The sequence below is a fragment of the Colias philodice genome, chromosome 21 (genome assembly GCF_061535455.1).
Source record: "Colias philodice isolate Cphi_HAF_F1 chromosome 21, ilColPhil1 Martin Lab GWU primary, whole genome shotgun sequence".
In the NCBI taxonomy this organism is placed as follows: Eukaryota; Metazoa; Arthropoda; class Insecta; order Lepidoptera; family Pieridae; genus Colias; species Colias philodice.
Genome location: NC_143106.1, coordinates 7,689,312 through 7,715,146, shown reverse-complemented (window position 1 = coordinate 7,715,146; position 25,835 = coordinate 7,689,312). Strand labels below are relative to the sequence as shown.

General features: G+C 35.3%; 1 protein-coding gene across 5 annotated transcripts in view; it reads right to left on the bottom strand.

The window, feature by feature from the left end:
- Positions 1-238: 238 nt before the first annotated feature.
- Positions 239-25,835, bottom strand: part of LOC149479059 (phosphatidylinositol-3,5-bisphosphate 3-phosphatase MTMR4) — a 90,957-nt gene continuing 65,360 nt past the window's right edge. For 4 of the 5 annotated variants that reach the window (XM_089708823.1, XM_089708820.1, XM_089708821.1 and 1 more), the window contains 17 exons: positions 23,957-24,152; positions 23,529-23,668; positions 23,054-23,231; positions 22,486-22,682; positions 20,461-20,653; positions 12,079-12,264; positions 11,540-11,698; positions 10,388-10,547; positions 9,994-10,096; positions 9,474-9,615; positions 9,009-9,236; positions 7,995-8,373; positions 7,340-7,492; positions 6,663-6,847; positions 5,789-5,902; positions 5,047-5,216; positions 239-4,687 (listed from right to left, as the gene is read on the bottom strand). In XM_089708823.1, coding sequence (XP_089564949.1) covers positions 4,588-4,687; positions 5,047-5,216; positions 5,789-5,902; positions 6,663-6,847; positions 7,340-7,492; positions 7,995-8,373; positions 9,009-9,236; positions 9,474-9,615; positions 9,994-10,096; positions 10,388-10,547; positions 11,540-11,698; positions 12,079-12,264; positions 20,461-20,653; positions 22,486-22,682; positions 23,054-23,231; positions 23,529-23,668; positions 23,957-24,152 — 2,983 coding nt within the window. In that variant the 3' untranslated portion in view covers positions 239-4,587. Of the gene's footprint in view, positions 4,688-5,046; positions 5,217-5,776; positions 5,903-6,662; positions 6,848-7,339; positions 7,493-7,994; positions 8,374-9,008; positions 9,237-9,473; positions 9,616-9,993; positions 10,097-10,387; positions 10,548-11,539; positions 11,699-12,078; positions 12,265-20,460; positions 20,654-22,485; positions 22,683-23,053; positions 23,232-23,528; positions 23,669-23,956; positions 24,153-25,835 lie in introns of those variants that run through there. The other variant, XM_089708824.1, reaches the window with a different exon arrangement.

The window sequence follows — 25,835 nt, the reverse complement described above, 5'->3', positions numbered from 1 at the left end:
TAGGATATTATAGTATCTTCACCGTGTGTGACGCACTTAAGAATTTTACCAGTAATATTATGACACTATACTTAACAGTAAATACTCTTGATGGAATTTGATTACTCTATGATTCGATATGATGTAAGTGTATGGCCTTAGCTTATGACTTGCGTTTTGTGTATGGGATAAAGTGTACCTCATGATTGACTAATATGATTTGAGTATCAGGAAATAATGCAGGAATGAAAGACAACAATATCATAAAACTAAATATGCTTTATTTCACATTGCGTCAATATTAATTGGTCACAAACAAGTTTGCACGACGATGGAGCGGAGACGCTACGTGATTTGTATTACAATATAAAATATATGCAAATAACAACATTCTCCGGCTCACAAATAATTTATGCATTATACATAAAGCGGTTAAGATTCGCTCTTTTCAATGTTTCATTTATACCCGCACTTTTTACACTAAATAGAAAATATTAAAGGAAACTAAAACAAATGAACAGACGTCATCTCACGTCACAAATGTGACGTGTCACAACCCGCCATTTTTAATTATTGCATTTCTTTATTAGGATATTATAATATTAATAGATATGAAACAAATAAATATTCTATTTAGTATACAATGTACTGGCTCAACAAATGTCTAAAACATTTTAATTCATGAAAGCTTGAAACATTCCTTTTGTTAAAAAATAACTGATACGATTTCGAGATTTCATAGTCATCCTTAACCGTAGTATATAACTATAATATATTTCATTAAGTTTTGGCAGCTTGTAAACTATGAAATCTCATCACTTTTACAAATTAATAAGCGATTTGTTATAATTTCAGTTAAAAATAGACCAATATTACATTCATATACAACAATAATTGATCGGCATTCGGAAACTATGCGTTATACATATAAAATTATTGTTATTAACAATAATCGCAAACTCAACGAGCACGCTTAAATTATGACCAGTAAAATTTAACCTCTAATAACATGTAATTAAACTCTTAATATTATACAAAATTATCATCAATATCACAAAAAATCGATAAACTCAGCGCTAATTCTTCATATACCGGAATACTTAATTTTTGTCAAAAATACATAATTTTGATACATAATTAAAACTATTTATAAATTCAAACTATATTAACGACACCTCGGTTATAAATATAACGCATTATACAAAGCGAAATAAAGTAGAAAGAAACGTGAATTTACAAAGAAACAATTGTTTCCGAACGAGCGGAATCAACGGAAACATCCGAGTCGATTTGGCAAATGTGAATTCGACTACGCAATAGAACTGTACAAAACGTATACAACATAAAGAAATGCTATTATACAAAAAAAAAAATAAAACAAAACTTTACAAAAAAATGTCTTTACTTAATTCCGTTCAACGTAACGATATTTAGTTTTCGATGTGGAGGCAACGTCGCGCACATCTGAATCAGTCTATATAGTTCGCATTCGTACACCGTTCAACAAAACTACAGCTCAATATCAGCCTTCGTACTAACATTCTCTATCCGCGAGCCGGTTACACCGCGACGATACGATATCGTATCGCACGCGTCGTGCACGACTATTTTAAAATAGCGTCACGACATAACACACCGACTCCACCCTACGACGATATCTCTTTCTCTATATTTAATATTCATATTCACATGTACGATATGTTTCGAGTTAATTAAACTCCAATTGAAAGATGATTTTATTTCGTTTCTATTTTATGAAACGACGCCATCTCCTGTATGGTCTATTGATTTTTGACATAACCTGTGATAAACGTCAAACACCAAACATCCATAGCCCATAGGGAATCGTATTATTTATTATCAATCGTCGTAGGGTCTCATTTACCTAAACACCTCTCGGCGCAATTCATTCCTAGTCGATCCCAACCGAAGTGACACAGGCACTCCGCACCCCATTCCATAGACATTAAAAGTGTGGCTAAAATATTTAATTTATTATGAAAACTGTCATAATTTCTTTTAGATAAGGCATATCGTATTTGTTCATATTATATCACACGTTTAAACGTATTGTGCTATGTCATAGTGACAAAAATATACGATACCGAGTCAAAAATCTATAAATTTTTTTAACTTTTAGGCTTGTTTGCACCATATTTTAGTTATAGTTAAAATTAATGTTAAATTTAACAATAACTGTAACGGTGACTTTTACAGTGACTGCGAAATGTCACCAACAGCATATTTTTTAACATATTATCTAGGTAGTTAAAGTTATTTAAGTCACAAGTCAAATGTATTTGACGTTTTTGACAGTTATTTAACGTTATCAATAGCTTTAACCGGTGAAACACGAGCGGTTAAAGTGTTAAAATTATGACGACATCAATAAAATTGTCAAATGGCGCAAAAAACATTTCCTAACCGTAACTTTAAAATGTTTGTTATTGCTAAAGTAACATGATGCAACCCAGCCTAAGTCAAAAATGTATTAAACTTTTAACTTTTAGTGACTCTCGTAAAGTGTTGTCACTATAAATTCTCACTTAACACTGTGACATAATAATTGTCATGATCGATGTTTGGACATTTAGGAATATATTCAAGATGACTAGCATTCAAACTGCCGTTTGAACTACGTCCTCACTTATATCTATCGTTATAAAATGTATTCAATACTGAATGCAGGTAAGATGTAACCAGGTTACGAATTAGATTATTAACTTGATTTTTTAGGTTCTTTCAAAACGTGTTTTTATGTGTTTTGTATTTACACGTTTTTCCCCATTGGCGTAGTCGGGTAAAATTGGCGGCAATAATCTTCTGTCAATGTCAAATAAGAAGAATTTTATTTCATTGGATCAGTTTTCGACATTTTAGTTTAAAAATTGACAGCTCAAGATATTTTTGCCTAATTTCTTTTATCCAAGGCATGAAATGTTTTCGGAAAGTTAAGACGTAGTTCAAAGTTGGATATTATGAAATATGTACACTAAATAAATTCCCACTAATGTTAATATTGGTGTTTTATCTGTTATGAAGCAACTAGAATTCATCAATAAACAACGGACGTCCTTCACGAATAGTATTTCAATATACTATAAATACAATACATATACATATTAATAAAGTATATATTTGTACAAAATTGAAAAAGCCACAGTAACCGATTATTGCTTATTAATGAGGTAAATATTTTATATATTTTAATATAAATTCTATATTTCGTGAACGTTACGCGTTTTATAATTAATTTGTTTTAAACGTCAAGTCAATGGTTGATGATCATCGATAGTTTAGTAAATCGAATACTCAAACTCAAATTTGAGTCGCCGATTGTTACGTTGAGTTTGAGTACTCGAAAACTGTACCTATATTGTTTTTGTCGAAAGATAGTTTAGCAAACGATCGATTTCTCTTTTAAGTTGCTCGATTGGTATGCTTTTCGAAATTTTAATCAAAACATTGAGCGGATAACAACTAGTTGTATTACAGGTTGATCGACTAGTCGATAAACATTGTAAGGAAGTATGGAAAATAGTATAAGTAATGAGTGTTCTCTCTCATTTTAACCTCAAAATATTAATATTTGGACAAATTGGACAACCAATCAAGCGATAAGTAAAGCACTTGTCAGTTTAATCGACTACTAAACGAATTTACTAGTTAATTAAACAACCAGCCTTAAACAAGTGAATAAATAAATCAAAATCTTCTGACTGATCGCTCGATTAGTCGTACAACTACACCAGTTCATTCACAAATTCATTTATAAGTTACACACAAGTAATAAATCTTCGGATTGATCGCTCGACTAGTCGTCCAACATGTACTACACATTTTCCGATTATTTTCTATAAAGGTATTATAGAGATGAAAATCGACATGCACACAACTGTTATCACAAATTAACGAACAATGTCTATAATATTCGGTGTACAGAGGGAATCGCAGATAAATCATCGGATCGATCGCTCGACTGGTTGTCCAACTGTTGCACGAAATAGTTTCACAAATAAGTAGTCCCCCTTTTCGCTGCACACCATATTATTGCTATGTATACCATATCTGGAGGACTATCTTCTACCCATAGTGAACTATATCGTGGGTTCTCTGTATAGTGTATACTATATCGAACATGTCTATTATCTATGTGAACTTTGTATCGAAAGGGACTTTCACTGCACCATATTATTGTGCTTGACTATATTTGTATACCATATCATGGGGACTATCTCTGTACCATATCGAGCGTGTCTATTGTCTGCGAATTTTGTGTTATTGGGGACTATATCTGCATATTCAGTGGGGATTATTTCTGTCACGAGTGATTCTGCGTAATATAATTATATGTGGGGTGTTCTTGTACCAGACTGTCTTCTGTATTGGGGGACTATCTCTGTACCATATCGAGCGTGTCTATTGTCTGCGAATTTTGTGTTGTTAGGACTATATCTGCATATTCAGTGGGGATTATTTCTGTACGATCTTATATTGTATATCGTGGGGTGTTTTTGTACCAGACTGTCTTCTGTATTGGGGGACTATCTCTGTACCATATCGTTGTATCTTGTATATTGCATATATCTCTTGATGCTATATGTGCGGTCACCGCAGTGCCCTACAGCGGCGGCAAACACGCACTGCACCCACTTCGCCCCAAGAGCTCATCTCTGAACACGAGCCGCAGAAGATTCCGCCGCACAGTCTGCAAGGAAAATGTTAATGTTTATTAAATTAAATAATAAAATGTCAATTGTTTTTGTGTTTAGGTTAGGTTTGTAATCAGAGTAGAAGTTGCAATTTTTGAAGAAATTCGCAATTTTTATATTGTGAAAAGGATAGTACAATATCAATGGTACGATATCAAAAATGTATGTGCATAAATTTACGTTTTTGTCTAATAAATATCCTATCCTTAATTTGATTAAGGAAGTAATAGTTCCATTTTGACACGTGATTGCGAGCTGGCCACGCGGCATGCAGCATCCCTGGCAACCTTTACCATGCCCAGTACAGCACAACGGGTTGCGGCAGCACACCGCACAGCACAGCACAGCTACGCACCTGCAGTGGTGGCGGCGGCGCGCGAGCCAGAACGGGTTGCGGCAGTGCTGGCAGCGCGGCGCGGCGCTGTCCGGCAGCCACACGACGCCGCGCGCCTCCTCGCCCACCTCCACCTCGGACGCGCTGCCGCTGCTGCTGCCGCTCGCGCCGCTGCTGCCGCTGCTGCTCACCTGTGGACGACGACCCTTATGAGCTCCTTGTACACTTTGAACATGTAATAGATTGGTCTAAAATGACCCTATACAAATAGTATGAGATCCCACTTATCCCACTAAATCCAAAATTTTATGTATATCGACTAGGTTGCCAGTCAAAATTTGGCCGCAAGCATTGTTAGTTACATTTTTTTTTCTTATCGATTTTTCAAAAAACATTTCGTTCACTTGTTATTTATATAAAATGCACTATATATAATGTCTACATCATGGCAAATCATATAAAGATTCTAAAAAATCACGGTTGCCGTTTTGCACCTGGCCGCAACCTGCAGGTTCCTGATCCCAACCTCGCAGGTTGATGATTTCGATCTATTTATACGTTCACGCGCGGCGTAACGCCGGCTCCCGCCAAAATTAGTTGTCTGTAAAGTCGGTTTACTGACGATAGTTGAACGTGACAACGTCCGATTCTGCTTCTTTGTAGCTCGTTCCACGCTCTCGCTCGCACTTCAAGCCTTACGGAACGCCTGAGAGCGAGGTAACGCCGCATGAGTCATGAAAATAAAACATACTTAATGTCTCACCGTATGCGTGTCTATCTGCGGGGGCGGGGGCCGGCGGTGCGGCGCGGGGGGGGACGCGCGCCGTAACGCCTCGCGCGCCTCGCGTAACTGACCGCTCAGCTCTTCTACCACTTTCTGTGGGATAAAGGTATATGTTACAGTTATGTGTACTTAATGTGATGGCAAATTAAACATTGCAACACTATTAAAACAAACGACGTCATTTTTTCTTATTTGATTAGATTTTTTTTAGATAATATGCAAACACCAATATCTTACACTCCTAAACTGGCAACCCGAGACGGGTTGCCAGTTTACACAAAGTTGATGTTCTCAACTTTAACATAGTTAAGAATTCATCTAAATAGAAAAAAAAAATGCGTCTGAAATTAAAAAAAAATAGGTTTCCGTAATCAGCGTATTTAATAGATTAAATCCCCTTGAGCTTTACACACTGCCGTCGTGACACCCTGTGTAATAATAATAAATCACTGCACACTACCGTTAGGACACCCTGTATAACAAAAAATCACCTTCTGATACAGTATAATCTGGTGCAGCCGCGTCTGCGTCGGGTTGTCACTTATCGGCGATTAAAGAATCCATCTTAATAGAAAAAAAAATGCGTCTAGATATTAAGAGTATATTTCCTTAATCAGCGCATTCAATACATTTAATCCCCTCGAGCTTAACACATTGCTTTTGTGACACCCTGTATAATAACAAAAAAGACGGGTTGCACTCCGGGAGTGCCGGCAGAAGTGAAAACTTGATTATTAACGTTGAGCATGTTTGATATCCATCCGTCTTACTGTACCTTGTCCTGACGCGAGTTTAAGATTTTATACCCAACGCCGCGCGCTAAAGAGGACTTCCGACTTCAATAACAAATCACCTTCTGATAGAGTATAATCTGGTGCAGCCGCGACTGCGTGGGGTTGTCGGCGGGCGGCAGGCCGTCCAGCTCGTGGTGTGCCCGCACCGTTCCCGCTCCGCACACGCACCGTGCCAACGCGCTGCACTCGCCCGCGCCCGCCCCCGCGCCGCACACGCCGCACCAACACGCGGTGCTGTAGCGACCTGGGGGGGAAAAAGTTATATAAAGGATTTTTTATTTATTTATTTATAACACTTTAAAGTACAAAAAAATGTAAGGAAATCTAGTACAATCTAATGAGAAGGAATGTCACATGAAGGGTAAGTAATGATATAAAAAAAATTAATAAAGAAAACATTCCTTTTCAAAAGAAGAACTTTCAAGTAATACATTCTTATAACATTTTTATGGTTTTTTAAGAAATAAAACTGTCTGAAATTTGTTAAAATTTGTAGATTTTTAGGAAATCAAACTTGTTAATTACACGCTGTACCTTATTGCATCTATCGTTTTAATCAATAAAAAAATAAAAAAAAAACACTAATTGGCATGTAGAACCGTCAATAATAGCACATGTAAAAGACGATATGACTTGGATTTTTAAGCAAACCACTTCTAAGTTGTAGAAACATTTCCAAGTTGCAGAATAATTAGGAAGTCCGTTTTATTTGTTTCAAATAGTGTAAAATAAATACCTGTACTACAATGACAGCAAGCCGGTCGTCTTGGCGACGCCGGGCACAGAGTGAGTTGGCTCGGCACTCTGCCTCTGGACGGGTCCGAGGTTCGAATCTCGCGCGTTTCACCGTCGCTCTCTGAACTAGCGCCGCTCGATGATACGCCACCACCTGAGGGGAAAATCACTACATAGTATAAAACAAAGTCGCTTTCTCTGTCCCTATATCCCTTTGTATGCTTAAATCTTTAAAACTACGCAACGGATTTAGATGCGGTTTTTTTAATAGATAGAGTGATTCAAGAGGAAGGTTTCAGTATATAATTTATTAGGTTTTAGACAAAGCGGGTGAAGCCGCGGGCGGTAAGCTAGAAAAATATAGAATAAAATTTTAACTTAAAATTTTTAATTTAAAATTAACTGTTTCATATGTGAACACTTGTTGTATAAGTGAATAAGAATAATAAAAACTTCTATAAGATGTAATAGATGAGTTAAAATATTGAAAATTTCTAGTCAATTGAAGATGATTTACTTTAGACTAAAAAAGGAAAAAAGGACTACTTGGGAAAAACTTGATGTTAACTGTTTTACTGTCAATACAACGAATTTTATAGTCCTTTAAAATAAAACTCAAAAATGTCAATTATATACAAGACACAAGTAAGACGTACCATTTAATTCAACTTCCAAAAACTTCGCAGTAACATCAACAATGCCGTTAACAGAACCATTACTAACACCGTTTTCCCGATTATGATTCGTCGAACCATTGACTACATTGTGATTGACTATATCCCCCTCTGTGGAGTTGCAATTGTCTATGATTGGGGTTTCCCTATCAGACGAGTTCCGGTTGTCTATGGTGGGGGTATCTCTGTCTGACGAGCTTCTGTTGTCTATGATTTGGTCTAATCTCGGTGGGCTTGGGTCTATGCGGCTTTGTGGCGAGTTCTCTGGGATGTCGAAGCCTGTCGAGGATTGGTTGCTCGATTCTGATATAGATCGCCACGTTATACTGATGTTTCTCGTTCTGCCAACTTCTCTTGATGTCTGGAATAAATTAAAATGTGTTTTAATATAAAATCATTTGAACTACACGTCAACATTTAAAATTATGATTGGCTCAGAACAGTTATTTCATACGACACAATTAATGACTTCATATACGTCATGGAATAGTCTATTTTTTTTTATACGCGTCTTATAGCAGGTTTCACAACTTCTGGGTATGTTTTGTCAGCTTGTCATATAAATTGACAAATAATATAACAAGTTACGCATCTTAACTGTATCCACGTCTCATACATTTGAAAAATAAGAAAATCTACGTCAAAAAGTGTGAGATACGATATTAGGGACATTATCAGAATACGATAAATTCAGCTCTAACCTTAATTATTATTAAAAAATTTATGGGCTGTGGAATTGCTTACCATCAGGCGATCCACATGCTCGTTTGCCTTCTTTCATATATAAAAAAAGACGGGTTGCACTCCGGGAGTGCCGGCAGAAGTGAAAACTTGATTATTAACGTTGAGCATGTTTGATATTTTGGAATGGTATCCGTCTTACGCTTTTTCGATCAGGTCACGTGTCCAGACGCGAGTTTAAGATTTTATACCCATTACAGAAAAAGTGCTCAACGTCGCTAAAGAAGTTTTCACTTAAAAAAAAACTACACTCACATCGGCCATCTCTATAACATCGGTGTATAGATCGCAGTCGAACACGTTCCGTTCATCCACCGGCGTGCCGCTATCTGTGACGTCAGCACACACGTCACCGTTAACAAGCGGTATTTCGTCTGTTTGTTTGTTCTCAGCTACGGAAGCGAGCTCCCGCTCAAGCGATGAAGAATTGCTGGTAATGTCGCGCGGTTGGCTGTCGAAGTAGTCTGGATGGAGGCTGACAACCTAGAAGAAAAAAATAATAATCAGCTTATTTTTTAGAAGGCGAAGTAAATTGTGCAGGAGTTTTTTTGATAAAAAAATATGAAAACAGAAACCGATGCAAAAAAGAGTGTATAAAATCTGGTATGTCAAATAGAAATAAAGGGAAGATCACATACAATTCTATCCCTATGTAAGTTTAAATCTTTAAAACTTACTTATGGATTTTGATGCTATTTATTTAAATAGATAGAGTAGTACCTGATCCTCACTCTCGGCATGCGTTAAACAAGTCTGCGGCAAGGAATCCACACAACTGTCCGTGAGTGCGACGCCGCATTCCGATCGCTCTTTCTCTTTCTCCCCTTCGATGGTCCTTCCGTTTACTACTAGTGATAATTTGCTGTAAGGGAATTTTTATATTTAAATTGAAGTATATCAACTGCATGAAACATGTTTCTGCTGAGATTTGTGCACTTTTTACGTATGATTTTAGACGTTAACAAGATATATACACAACATGATATTTTGTAAGTATCATTTTATTAAATTATTTTGAGGTTGGTTATCAACATGACGTACTAAAACTCAAACTTTTGTTTATTAATTTAAAATTTCGTTTAGATAGTTGTAATCGTCTAAAAATGGTCAAAATATGATAATTTACCTAATATTAATTATCATGGATTTACATAAAATATATGACAGAAGTTTCTCTACTCTTTTTTTATCAATGTATCTTTGCATTTAAATCCTAATGAAAATAACAAGGTCTACTCACATAACATCTGGCGCTATGCTGGGGTCACTACACCGCCTTTGCGTTGTTCGCTTCTCGCCTTCATTCAATAAGTTATCACAGGATCGCGTTTTTGTCATGAAACCTGCAAATTTACATGTCATTTGATATTAAAACAAAATTAGTACTCGTAAGGTAAGGTTAAGACATTATACTATATCAAAACGATTGTTAAACTGTCGAAGTGTGTTTGAAAAATTCTAATCAAAAGAAACAAGCATTAAGCAAAGTCAAGTTTATTAGTATTTACATAAACGTGCGTACCTATTAACAAAGAAAAACATTAAATTTTAATAACTCATTCGCTGGTCAATAGCAAACTAAAATCAACCTTATTCCCACTACTTAAAGTCATTTTTACAAAAGCATCTCGTACCGTTATGCGGCAGCGCGGGCGCAGCATCTGGTGCAAACAGCGGCGCGGGCGGTGGGTCGAGCGCTCGGGCTTCGCCCTCCGCGTCGCCCTCGCCTTCGACTCCGCCTAGGCCTCCCCACCATATCTGCATTGAACGCACGCTGCATTCCGGCCATATAACCTGTGGAAGAATACAATATAGTAATAATTATTTATGTGGTTTATTTTATATTTATTAGTACTTGGTGGCCGATGAAAGTAAAATAACGTGGTGAAAGTGGTTTCGATGCAATTAATGTAAATTTAAATAATTTGGAAAATCCAAAAGTGCACGCCTCATAATTTTTTTTAATAAATATTTATTAATTATTATTTTTGTTTATTTAATAACAATTAAACCACATCGAATCAGACCCTGAAAAATGAAAGGGTTCTATTCCTGAGCATACTCAAGCGTAAGAGAAAAAAAAAGACTCGATTAGTAAAGTATTTCGGTCGCTATCGTGTTAACAAGAAAAAGGATCCGCACATACAGACACACGGACGTCCAAGACAGAACTTTTTTAAACTGTTTTTTAACTAGTTTAAATAACAAAAATGACATCAAAAATATCATGAACGTTAAAAATAGTGTTTTTTCTTAATATGTGTGTGTATGTATTATCTTACAGGTGCAATGTATGATACATAAAGACATTTTAAGTTTGAAAAATCAGATGTTTTGCGCGAAGTGACAGTAGTACCCACCTCAACGCTTCGCTTATGAGGCGTGCAATAGGCTTTACGTGTGAAATTTAAAATAAATGAAATTAAAATGGTAGAACAATTAGAATAAGATAATTTTGACATCTACACCGCATTTTGATTCAATTTGAAGTGAGAACTCATAAGCCCATGTTATATATACACGAATAAAAAGATTAAAGATTGAGTTCTAGTTTCAGTTTGACTGCAGCATAAAAAACAACCTGTCAACAAATGACACATTAAGCCCGTGCTACACGCGCGGCGTGCCCGCAACATGCACATGCCACGTACCTGATCGATGTTGGACGCATAAAAGTAGTCGCGAGGCGGGGCTAGCAGGTGTCGCACTGTTTTTCGGCTGCTACACACGATGCACATGTGTGGCGAGCTTTATCTGTTGTAGTGCGAGTGTTCCACACACGGTACCTGGTCGTGGTTGGGCGCGTACAGGTGGTTGCGGTAGGCGGGCGCGGCCAGCAGGTGCCACACGTGCGGCGTGCTCGCGGCGCAGTCCGCGCGCTCGCGCCGGCTGTTGCACAGGAACGTGCCGAACATGCACGAGTGCACGTGTGTGGCCAGCTTTATCTGGAAAGTAAGGATTTTTTGGTTATTTTAAGGAGTAGATTGCGAGGGATAGTGAATACACTATTGTTACAATTCCAATTAATTTGCATGAAATATCATGCAAATTAATTGGAATTGTAACGAAAAAACTAATAAAGCTGCAGAATTATGACACGCAACTCAATTTTGTCCTGAAATAGAATAAATGGCCAAAATATTTTGGTCAACAACGCCAGCAAAGTGAAATGACAAATCTATTTCATTTACTTTTAAGTAGACTTTCATAAATTGTCTTTATCGAGTAGATTTGTAACATTGGTCTTATAAATACTCAAATCTTTAATATTTTTTTCTAACATAAAAAATTAATACCCCCCCATCATATATTCCACGCCACTCACCAAATAAGCCTCATTGAATTCAAAAGCGCATGGAAACTGCAGCATCAACTGATACACGAGATGCAGCCACTGCAAGAAGATCGGCGACCGTTCGTTCGGGTCCTCCCCGCCGACCTGGTGCCCGCAGCGCTCAGCGAACTTGTGCCCGAAGTCGAGCCACTCGCGCTCGATCAGTGTGCGGAAACCCTGCGATAAATACAATTAATATTAAGGTGATTGCAACGATCTGTTCCCAGCCAATATCCCGCTAGATGGCGCTGAATTCTACATTTCTAGTTTATTTGAGTTTTTGCGTAATTGGAATAGTCATCAAACCTAGGAATAGTCATGGCGGTTACTGAATATTATATTTTATTGAAATATGTTATATCATTGCCTTAAAATCCACCCAATTCGGTAAAATTATGCGTTTTAACATCTGTCATTGCATACAGGGTCGTTTACACACACAGACGTATACAAAAATGATAAAGATTTAACTCTAGATGGCGTGAATGTAAAGCGCGTCACACACGGTGAAGATACTACCTATAATATTTTATCTAATCTAGTAATATTTTATATTACAGTATCTTAAGGTATCCGGTATCAGCGTTCTGACCATCATTTTTCTTTTTTCGCTGTAGAACCGCCATCCTGTTACAAATGACCCACAAAGGAGAATGACCACGGGTGGTATCGGTAAAATTTTAGTTGTGCCACGTATTCGTTATATTGTTAATTCCTATTTGTATTTATAATGATCATATGTATCAATATTAAGTCTTAATTAAACCGGATAAATTGAAATAATAGTAAAAGTAAAAGTTTTTCTTTTGAAACATGTATGACTACGTATGGAATCGGTAAAATACTAGTTGTGTCACGTGTTCGTGATATTGTTAATTCCTATTTGTATTTATAATGATCATATTTATCACTATTAAGTTGTAATTATACCGAATAAATAGAAATAAAAGTAAAAGTTTTGTTTTGACACATACCTATATCTATCTCTCTTGCAAACGTCATATGTCATAGTTTCTATTTGAAATGTCAAATGAATGTGTTCGACGCATTGTTCGATGTTATTTTGAAATATGATATTATGCTGAATTTGAAGTAGCAAATATGATATTATGCTGATCCAAGCATTTTCACTCAAAACTAATATCACTAATGATTTGTAAAAGTAAATTATTTCAAAATACATTTCATAACCAACAAGTAAGAATAATTATTCATACAACAACAAATCAAAAACACTATTTACTATGGAAAAAAAACCAGGAAGGTGAAAAACATATTTACGATTTCGATGCACTCGACTTTTAGTAAAATAATAGGTAAAAATATTATTATGGTTTTGATCACAGACATATCTGTGGTTTTGATTTTAGCTACTAGTATCAGAAAGCTGCGTGTTCAATGCACGTCGGGGTCCCACAACTGTGGAGGAAGGAAGGTAGAATACCTCCATCGAATAAGTGAAGTTTCTCGACATACTCGATTTGCCGGCCGGCCTCAATGAAGATTGTCCGAAAGTTGTATATGTGCTCTGTAACGAAAAAATTTCGCTAGCGCGATTCAGAGTGAGGTGTCGTACAATATACCTAATGAAGTTTTTCATCTTTTTATTTTACTGCAAATACAAAATAAAAATTAAACAATGGTAATGTAAATTCTAAACAAACTACTACCAAAATACAATTAGAACAAAAATCATTTGACTTGTTTATTTCACCCAGAGGCCAGAGGCGGCTCGTGACAAAATTGTATAGGTGTTCACTTGAAATAAAACAACGAAAATACAATAGCGTTCGGGATGATTTATTGCAAAAAAATGAGCACCACATTTTATAAATGTCTATAACACTAAAAATTACAAAGTACAGGCTATTTCAAAACGAATTCAATGACTAGGTATCAATAATTAGTAAATCACCGAATTTGCATTCGCGAGCGTAGGTATCCATAGTGTTTGTTGTGTAAACATGTATGTATTTGAGTAGTTAGTAGCATATTATATTCTGAATTTCTGATCCATGCCTATTCACTCAAAACTAATAACACTAATGATTTGTAACAGTAAATTATTTCAATAGGTAGGTATTTGAACATTTCCCAACAAGACGTAAGAATAATTATTCGTAGGTATACAAGATACAATAACAAATCTAATACACTATTTATTATTTTATTATTTACTAGCGGTCCGCCCCGGCTTCGCCCGTGGTACATGTTTACGTTTTCTCTCCATAAGAAGTAATAGCTAGAGAGCTAGCGCAAAGCTACCTGTATGTATTTGACCAGACCTGGATTTTTGTGTGTTGATTCCCCTATACCTACTATACATGAGATGAGGAGTCACTAAGCCCAGAGTGGTGGACGGGGCGCGCGCTTAGGTAAGACAGGTGGAAATTTTTGGCGAACTTTGAAACCATTTGACCACGTCTGCCATTTTGATATTTGAAAATAGATTATTATTACTATCGGAATGTTGTAAAAAAATGTAATGTTCATTCATCATCACTATCGTATGGCGTTGTGTGACTCGTCTTCATAATCCATTGAATCGGATTCTGTAAAAGTAAAACGTAAATTATATAATAAAAGAAATGAGTCATTATAAACTTACCTAGTAAGGCAATGCCTTTGATGTCGCACGATGCCGCCGCGCCGCCAGTGTAGGTACTTCTGCTGCTACATGAAAATATGCTAGGGTTGCAACAAATGGGAAATAAAACAATTGTGATTATTACTATTATGATGTAATCATTTATTCATATTATGTACATTCAAAACAATTGCTATTATTAAATCTGATGTAATTATTTTTTCATAAATATATAATTATTATTAATTACATAATATATTGCACTGTGAAATATTTACGTATCACTTTATTTTTGATGTTCTTAATTGTCTTTTATAAAATTTAAGTGACGCATTCGCATTGGGATCAACAATCCGATAAGAAAAGAATGGAGACAACATATACATAGCTTTGATTTCAATTCTACAGATACAAAATATACAATCTATCTAAAATGATACAACGGATGTTTCCTGCGTTTTCTCGTCAAAATACCGAAACAACGTAATTATTGTATAGTAGTTGGGCGTGAAAGTAAAAAAACAAATGAAAAGTGTTTTCCATATGATTATTTATTAAATTTACGCGATTAAGAATAATTTCAACGATACAATTTAGTAACCGAGAATTCAGAGGATTAAAGAAAATACCTGCCTGATCATTTTATCAAACTCTAAAAGAATTATGGTTATTTCGCATCACTCGGTTTATTAGTTTGGTAATAATTATTAAAGGTAGTTACAACCCTAGCCATTGAGTCGAACGGTAGGCAACACAATATCGACTTTGTGCGGGTACATATGGTACATATTTTCTTCTTGCTGTGAAGCGTAATTATTATTATTAAGATTTTTTAGGCTATTTTGAATCAGCTGTTCTAATTTAATTCTAGAAATTTATTAAAACGTGATTTTTTTAAAAGTATATTATGAGTTTATAAATACCTCAACCAATAGTTATTGTGTCCTATCCTCATTTCTTTATATCTTGGTAGGTAGTTAACTAAAGTGTTAAATTTACATAACCTCAACAACAACATTTACACTGCCACTGCACTAAAACTAAACTAACTAGCTCTCTAGCTATAAGAACCATCCTCGTACTTCAAGGAATATAATAAAAAAAGAATGATCGAAATCGGTTCAGCCGTTCTCGAGTTATGCGCTTACCAACACATTTTGCGATTCATTTTTATATATAAGATAAGATTATGTGAAAATAACCAGGAAGGTGAAAAACATATTTACGAAAACATAGTAACATAATATGGCTGTCGCTACAATAATTATATTTCAATTTTATCTTTTTATACCTAGTAGAACTGGCCGACGAATAAAAAAAATCGTATTAGAATAAATACAATAAATTACGGAACAAAAAAAGGATTGTAACTGAATTAGGTATGTTTGTTTCTGGGCGCCCGGCGCACCGTTTTCGACGACGCGACGCGCGACGTAAGCGTATAGGTATAGGTACCTACTTTGCTAAAACAAACTAATAAAATTGTGTGTCTGTCTGAAAATTCGGAAAAGCATATTTTGCAAGTTTGTAATTACTTTGATAGTTTACCGATTTATAATAATTGTAATTGTAATTGTATAATATATAATTTGCAATGTGGTGAAATTTCATAAAAATCACGGGCCAATTTTTTGTTTTGAATCCCACCGAAAATATAATTGCGTTATTAGAATAATTAATTACTATACCTACCCACGATCAATTATTACAATATAGTCTCAAATGCATACTAGAGAAATATTGCAATTTGATTCAATTAAAATGCATAGCATACAAAAATAAATTCACAACCAAGAAATTCCGCGCGCAAATCATAGCGCGTGTCAATGAAATCAAGAATGTTTTATATCAAGCCGACGCGGACGACGACGCGACGCCGAACAAAAGTACCTACGACGGACGACCACGCTTCGAGTTGCCAAACAACATGAGTAGTGTTGCCGAACTATCGATAGTTTGACTATCGATAGTTGACCTTGAAAATAAGTCAGAATATCGATAGCACTATCGATAGTATCGATATTATCGATACTATCGATACTATCGATAGCGTTAATCATGGAATACTATTGATGAACTGCAATAGTATCGATAAAATCGATAGTATTGATTGCCAATAGTTGCTATACTAACTACTGTCGATAGTATCGATACTATTGCTACTGAATATTGCAACTACAATCGATACTATCGATAGTACTGATACTATCGATAGTTTTGAGCTATCGCTATAGCTAAGGTCACTATCGATGGGACGATATTATCGATAGTATCGACACTATCGATAGTATCGATAGTTCGTTCGATATTGAGCTTCGATAGTATCGACACTATCGATAGTATCGATAGTTCGTTCGATATTGAGCTTCGATAGTATCGATACTATCGATGGTATTGCTATGTGTCGATAGTATTTACGCTTATAGGACTATCGATACTATCGATAGTATCGACACTATCGATAGTATCGATAGTGCTATCGATACTATTGCTTTTCCCCAACTATCGATAGTTAATCGATAGACTATCAATAGTGGACTATCGAGCGGCAACACTAAACATGAGTAATAAATTGTTTACAAAAAAAACAAGTTTTCCATTTTTCTGTATGAGTAGACAGAACTTCAAAACGCCACCTGCTACGGTTTATATTATGAACGATTGTTATAAAAATAAAAGTTATATTTGTTGGTGTATACTATTTTATTGATCAATAATTTTGGAATTTAAAATTGTCAACATTGATTACAATAAAACGCAGTTTTATTTTATTACACTATTGTTTTTTTTATCAAAACATGTATTTGAAGTACCATATAATATTATGCTGATCCAAGCATTTTCACTCAAAACTTATATCACTAATGATTTGTAAAAGTAAATTATTTCAATATACATTTCATAACCAACATGTAAGAATAATTATTATTATTCCTACCTACAACAACAAACCTAAAACACTATTTACTATGGGAAAATAACCAGGAAGGTGAAAAACATATTATTATTTACGATTTCGACGCACTCGACTTTTAGTAAAATATAGTAGGTAAACATAATATTATGGTTTTGATTTTTGCTACTAGTATAAGAAAACTGCGTGTTCAAACTACTTGTTTGTCTGTCTGAAAATTCGGAAGTACTTTGGTAGTTTACCGATTTATAATAATATTGTATATATCGTTGTTTAAAAAATATTCAAACACAATAAAATATGATATACTGATTTATCACTGGTTTCAGTGATGAACTGATGAGTCAATTATAGCCACTATACTTTCGTCATACGTGTGTATGATTGATGTGATTTGCAACGTGGTGATATTTCAGAAAAATCACGGGTCAAATTAGTGTCCCACCGAAAATATAACTGCGTTATAAGAATAACTATACCTACGATAAATTATACATAATACAATATAGTCTCAAATGCATACTAGTGAAATATTTTATTTGAATCAATAAAATAAAAAAAAAAATAAAAAATAATAATAATACAAAAATAAATTCACAACACAAGAAAATCCGCGCGCAAATCATAGCGCGTGACAATGAAATCAAGAACTTTCGAGCCGACGCGGACGACGAAGGAGCCTAACAAAAGTACCTACAATAGTATATTATTATTAGTCTGTGCTACAATCATAGGCGGCTCGTGACAAAATTGTATGGCCGTGTTCACTTGAAATAAAACAACGAAAATAGGTACCTACAATAGCGTTAGCAGTACAAAAAAAATGAGCACCACATTATAAATGTCTATTTATACACTAAAAATTATAGAGTATTTCAAAACGAATTCAATTATTATTTAGCAATAATTAGAAAATCCCCGAATTTGCATTCGTGATCGTATTCATAGTGTTTGTCTACACTAATATTATAAAGAGGAAAACTTTGTTTGTTTGTTTGATTGTAATGAATAGGCTCATAAACTAGGTACTGGACATTTTACCAATGTTTGCAAGTTTGTGATTACTTTGATAGTTTACCGATTTATAATAATTGTATACTTATATCATTGTTTAAAAATATTCAAACACAATATGATATAGGTACTGATTTATCACTGGTTTCAGTGATGAACTGATGAGTCAATGTTAGCCACAATACTAATCACTTTCGTCATACATGTGTATGAACTATGATTGATGTGATTTGCAATGTGGTGAAATTTCATAAAAATCACGGGCCAATTTTTTGTTTTGAATCCCACCGAAAATACATATATTACTAATTGCGTTATTAGAATAATTAATTACTATACCCACGATCAATTATTACAATTTACAATATAGTCTCAAATGCATACTAGAGAAACATTGCAATTTGAATCAAAAATAAATTCACAACACAAGAAATTCCGCGCGCAAATCATAGCGCGTGTCAATGAAATCAAGAATGTAATTTTATATCAAGCCGACGAGCGACGACGCCGAACTAAAGTACCTACAGTACCATTTACCTTCAGTGTACAATACAGTTTACAGACCTACGACGGACGAACAATAATGAGTAATAAATAAAAAAAAACATAGTTTCTAAGGTCATTAGTTTTATTTTATTTTATTGTTATTTTCTTTGAACGATTGGAAATGAAATTACTCAATTTTTACACAGAACTTTGATTTATTAGAATTATGCTCATTATGCATAAGATAACGAACGCGAATGCACGACATCTAGCGCGTCAATGTCTAAACATCGCCTTTCGTTTAGACATTGACGCGCTAGATCTGTAATAAGTATATAGTCTATGCGCTAGATGTCGTGCTTTATGTCGTGTTTCGCTTGGCAAAAGTCACGCACACTACTGTAGAAGTGTCAAATTTTTCCGGTATTTTACTGTTGTTTTTCTAAGTAAATATTGTAAATTATTGATTAAAAAGGTCGAACGCGCACACATTTCATTATAGAGAAGTGATAAAATGATTAGTTTTAAAGAAATAGTGTCTGTGTTAAGTGTTTAGAGGTAATCAAAAATGTATGGAGGGACGGTCGGAACATCAACCTTAACACAATGAATTAACACAATGAACACGACGACGCGGTTGGCGCAGTGGTAAAGTAACTGCCTACTGAGCCGACGGTCCCGGGTTCGATCCCCGGTCAGGGCAAATATTTGTGTGATGAACTCAATTATTTGTTCTTGGGTCTGGGTGTTATTATCTATATATGTATTTATTAAATATTATATTTATCGTCGCCTAGTACCCACAACACAAGCCTTAAGCTTACTGTGGGACTAGGTCGATTTGTGTAATAATGTCCTATAATATTTATTTATTTATTATTTATTTATTTAATGAATATTAACCCATTGAGCCCCGAACGGCCAGATCCGACCGCGACACAATAGATTTTCTATTGTGTCTGTGATTCCGGGGCCTGATGGATTAAGTGTTGTTTTAATGTGTAATTTTAGTGTGGATGTGTGGGGAATTCTAATTACTTACCTTACTATTTAAGTGCATGTATTGTAAAAGTGTATATAATGTATGACTTCAAAGCGAACAGAAAACAATTAAAATTGGTTAAATAAATTGAACTATTTCCTAAAATAGATAGTTAATTGATGAAAAGAAAAAAAATTAGATCTGAAATTTAAAATGCTTTATAAATATAAATTTTCTATTCTTTATTAATTTATAAAAAAAAACATATTATACATGTGTGACCGTTGGTTGGCATGTGTGTGCGTAAAGCGTATACGCATGTACGTGTCTGTATATGCAGTGCACACACTCACGCATGTACGTGTCTGTATATGCGGTGCACACACTCACCTCAAGCGTGCGGTAGTGCGGGTCGAGCAGCAGCTGCGCGGCGGCCACGAGCTGCGGCGTGCGGTCCCAGCCGTCCGAGCAGTGCACCAACACCGGCCGGCCCGCACACACAGCTCGCGCTACACCGCTCGCCGCTCGCGCTATACCCGATAAATACTGCGGCCATAACGTCCGCTCGAGGTTACTGTGCCAACTGTAAAACGATATATTATAATTAGTCACAAAAAAAAACATAATAGACTGGGGTAGGCCTTTAAAAATAATGAAAAGATAAAAAAAATCGCAGTCGGATGAAACCCATTAGAAAAGGAGGGGAATATGATAGAAATGTAAGGAAAAATAAATTACGGTCAATCCGAGTACGGGAAGTGGGAGGGGGGAGCTTTTAAGAGAAAAAAATGGTCTCTCTCGATTTCCGACAAAACTACAAGTCCTACGGAAAAAAGTTCAATGGCAAAGTTGTAGGTAATAAAAGAATCTACAACTTTTGTATTCACAATTTTTTCACATAACCTCAAAATTTAGGTGAAAAATTCAAAAAACCAAGTTTTTGGTTTTTTATTTTTATCTACTTCAAAATTTATTGCTTTTCTACGAAATTTGGTGAAAACTTACTTTATTATGTCCCAAATACACTGTAATTTATTTGATTGAAAATATTTATTTTTTCGCCTTATTTTGAATTAATACCAAAAAAACAACCTAATTTTCAATCGAAAAGTCACCCGTCAAAATATCAGCTTTTTTTAAAAACTTGGGGTGCCTTTTATTCATTGAAATCTCTACTTTCATATGGTGTAAAAAAAATAAACACCACCATAGTAAATGTTCTCAGGAAATGCATACAAACAGTGTGATAATGAGCTTTTACTAAATCAGGCACACTTCTCGAACTCTATATCTTCTCTTGTATCGGCTTTTCGGTAATATTTCAAAAGAAAAATAATTATCTGTTCTAAGGTTAATATTTTACAGCATATTCAAAAGCAAAATGATGTCGATATAAACATTTCAGGTAGTTCGAGAAGTGTGCCTGATTTAGTAAAAGCTAATTTTCACACTGTTTGTATGCATTTCCTGAGAACATTTACTATGGTGGTGTTTATTTTTTTTACACCATATGAAAGTAGAGATTTCAATGAATAAAAGGCACCCCAAGTTTTTGAAAAAAGCTGATATTTTGACGGGTGACTTTTCGATTGAAAATTAGGTTGTTTTTTTGGTATTAATTCAAAATAAGGCGAAAAAATAAATATTTTCAATCAAATAAATTACAGTGTATTTGGGACATAATAAAGTAAGTTTTCACCAAATTTCGTAGAAAAACAATAAATTTTGAAGTAGATAAAAATAAAAAACCAAAAACTTGGTTTTTTGAATTTTTCACCTAAATTTTGAGGTTATGTGAAAAAATTGTGAATACAAAAGTTGTAGATTCTTTTATTACCTACAACTTTGCCATTGAACTGTTTTCCGTAGGACTTGTAGTTTTGTCGGAAATCGAGAGAGACCATTTTTTTCTCTTAAAAGCTCCCCCCCCCACTTCCCGAACTCGGATTGACCGTAATTTATTTTTCCTTACATTTTTATCATATTCCCCTCCTTTTCTAATGGGTTTCATCCGACTGCGATTTTTTTTTGTTTCAAAAATTATCTACTCTAGTCTATAAGTGAACATTTTGCTCCAAGTTATCACTAAAATAAGGTGCGAATAAATAAAATAAAAAAAGAAGTTATAGACTCTAGAAAGAATATGGTAAGTTTATATTTTTGGGGCGGCTTTACACTAAGATCTGTCAACTGGACAGTGTTAAGGGTTAATAATATATCAGAAATAAGTTGTAACATACTTAAAAGAAAGATGGAAATATATAAAATCGCAGCCAGACACTTTACCGACTACAAGCAGTAGGGTAAATTAATTTTTCAGGGCAATTAATTTACCCTACTGTTTCTAGTCGGTAAAGTTACTGTTTAAGGGCAATTTTACAGGTAAAGAAGCTAGAAATAAAGCTATTTACGCACTTGGCCTGATCGCTCGGCTCGGCCACCAACGCCCGCAGCTGCTGGAAGCTCTTGCGCACGTGGTGTATGTTCGGCAAACTCATGAACTGTATGTCCGCGTGCGGGTAGTACTGCTGGCACTCGCAGCCGCCGCCTCGTGCTCGGTTCGTCACCGCTGAGGCGAAGGAACGCGCGTCCACTATTAGCAGCTTGAGTTGCTGCAATATTTATGGGTACAGATTAATTATAGGTATTGAATTAAAAAAAAAACCAGCGCATATTATCAAGTAACCAGTTTTATTATTTAATATTATTATTTTTTTTCTTGACTAAAGTGATAGAGGCATATTTAGAAAGTATAGGTCATATTCCCATCTGCCTAAAAACAGCAAAGCAAATGTTACACAAATTTGATCCTTGTGTTTTTTCATATAAACATTGTCCATAACAAATTAGACTAATTAACCAAAAGACGTACAAGTCAATCATCTAAAAGTCACTCAACCACGCTTCTTATCGTCAGACCTTTTTAAGCGTCTGATACACTCTCCCCTTATGAAGCGTCTGACACATTCTTCACTTGTCTCACCTTATTAGGCGTCTGTTTGTCCGCATTACACGCAGCTACGAACGCAGCCAGCAGCCCCTCATCGTCACTGGAGCGCCAGCCGAACCAGCCCACTTCTGGTTGAGAGGATCGGGCTATAACCGCGCCTGTACCACGATGCCGCCATACTACCGCTGGTATGCGGCGCATGGCTCGAAACCTGCAGGAAATAAATGATTATTTCTATTAATCATACATATTAATCAGAATAGGATGCCGTTATTATAACAAACAAGAAAATTTGTGATGGTATGGTGGATAATATTTATTGCACTTTTCACACAAAAAGTTCTCATAGGTTTTCAAATTAAAAGATTTATTGAAAACAACCTCTAAGGTCAATAAAACTATTGAAAGTTCTCAGGAATTATGGTTCAAATTATGCAGTGATTTTTTATAAACAAAATCAATAAGTAATAATATACACTTTCATGTAGATAATTCAACATTTTCTCACCGTGCAACGGACTCCAGTTGTTCATCACCGATGGTCGCGGGTACTATCAATAGAGGCGGGTACGAAGAGCATAGTTTGTATTCCGCATTGGCAGCTGTCACTCGCCACGGGCCTTTTGGTGAGAATCCCAACCTCTCCAACTGGAACACAAACATATTAAACTGAATAAAGAGCTTAACGACAAATAAGCGTTAATTATATGAATCATAGATTTTGTCAAAAATTATTTATACTACTTCTAATTTCCGCGATAAATAAACTGTATGTTAAATCAAATGAAATACAATATGCGTAACAATATTTGTAAGTAAGTTACGTCAAGCTACATTTCATTAAAGGATTAATTTCACAATAACAATAAAAATAATAATCAACTAATCACAAAAACACTAAACATACCAACCAAGCAAAATGCGGGTAGTTCTCACCTCTGGGCCGAACCAATGCCTCTGCGGCGCGTGCGAAGCGCTCATTAGCGCTCTGTGCACCGACGAGGGCGGTTGTTCCTTCGCCCACGCCGCGTACGCAGCTGCGAACGTTTCCTGTAGCGACGTGATCGGTGTTATCGCTGTACCGAGCCGCCTCCACCATTCTAGACATTGTTCGCCTGTGATGAAGGAACATCTGTAAAGGGAAATTACTTTATAAATACATTTTATTTTTATTTTCCTCTAATAAATCGGAATGCTCTTACTGCTTCATTACTATTATTAGATCGTTATCGAATAACATGTCCCTTATTTTTATTCAAAAACCAATAGTTCATAAATAAAACATGTTATTGAATATCAGTTGCAAAATATTTGAAGAAGATTCGTAATTATTTGTAGAGTTGCAGCGATTGCTAGGCGAATAATTTGCTTACATTAAGTAAAGGTAAAATTGCATTGCAAATTCCGTCATGTTTGCGTGTCTTATTTTATAGTATGCTGTCACACTTATTTTTGGTGTCATTTGGTGTCGTGCATGCTACTAACCGTAACAAATAAGAACACTTTATATGTAATGTGCGACAAAATTCATGTAGAATATATTCTATTGTTATTTATATATGTTATAGGCAAACTCCGAAGCTCCGGCGCTCCTAGGTTGGACTGGTCAATCCTCAGGTCAGACTGAATGACTTAGTCAAAGCCCAAACAAATGTAAATTTTCGGCCTTTGACTAAACAATTTTCGTCAAACCTGGGAGAGACTAATTTGGTCAGGCAAACGTCAAAACACAATTTTATTAAATCGGGGTTTGACGAGTCAAACTCCGATATAGGTATGAAGTGTCTTATCTTCGTATATTTGGAAGCATTTTATCATTTAAGCAGCTTTCAAGTCTTAAGAACCGCTTAACTCTGCCAGTTCTGACACCTGATTGGTCAGCTTACATGATTTTCACTTTTATATTTGAGATGCTTTGAGAGAATGCCGTATGGCATTAGGCCCGCCTTTTGTACGATGTGCAATAAAGTATAAAATAAATAAATAAATGCTTTGGAATATACGGAGGTTAGTTTGTATAAGATTAAGTATAAAAAAATAACATTTTTAAAATTTTGATGTTTATTGTTTTAATAATTTCTTAAGTAATTAAAATGAAAAATTAATCATTTTTCTGACATGGTGAGGCATTAACTTTAATGTTAATTGTTTTAATAATTTCTTAGGTAATTAAAGTGACAAATTAATCATTTTTCTGACATGGTGAGGCATTAATGTTAATTGTTTTAATAATTTCTTAGGTAATTAAAATGAAAAATTAATCTTTATTCTGGCATGGTGAGGCATAGTCTCGTTGATGAAAAATGCGTCGACGACCCATTCCTAGTCGGAACACCGCGGTCCGCGAGAGACATTATGAACCTGTTTAAACATGTTCAGATCAACGTTTGACCGAGAATTGCAGTCGCTTCTAGGATTGACTAGGCCAAAACCGAAACAGAATAATTTACTTTCGACGTTTGACTGAAAAGTTAGGAGCTCCTGGGTTTGACTAAAAATACTTCAGGCAAAGGGCGAAATTGAAATGTATTTCGGGGATTGCCTGATGGCTTTGGCCAAACCTAGGATAAACCAGTCCTTCCGCGAAGAGACTGAGTATCGGACTTTGACTATAACATATATACACTTTAGACCTTTTATGGTATGGTAAATGTTAAATTAAAAAATCTCAAGTGTAAAGTTTTTTTCAACAACAACAAGAATTCCAATGCAAGTGTAGTGCCACAATAATAAACTCTTAGCAATGATCTCACCAATATTTGCTGGCTACATTATACAATTCCGAAATCACACCGTCTATCTAACGCTGAGCATT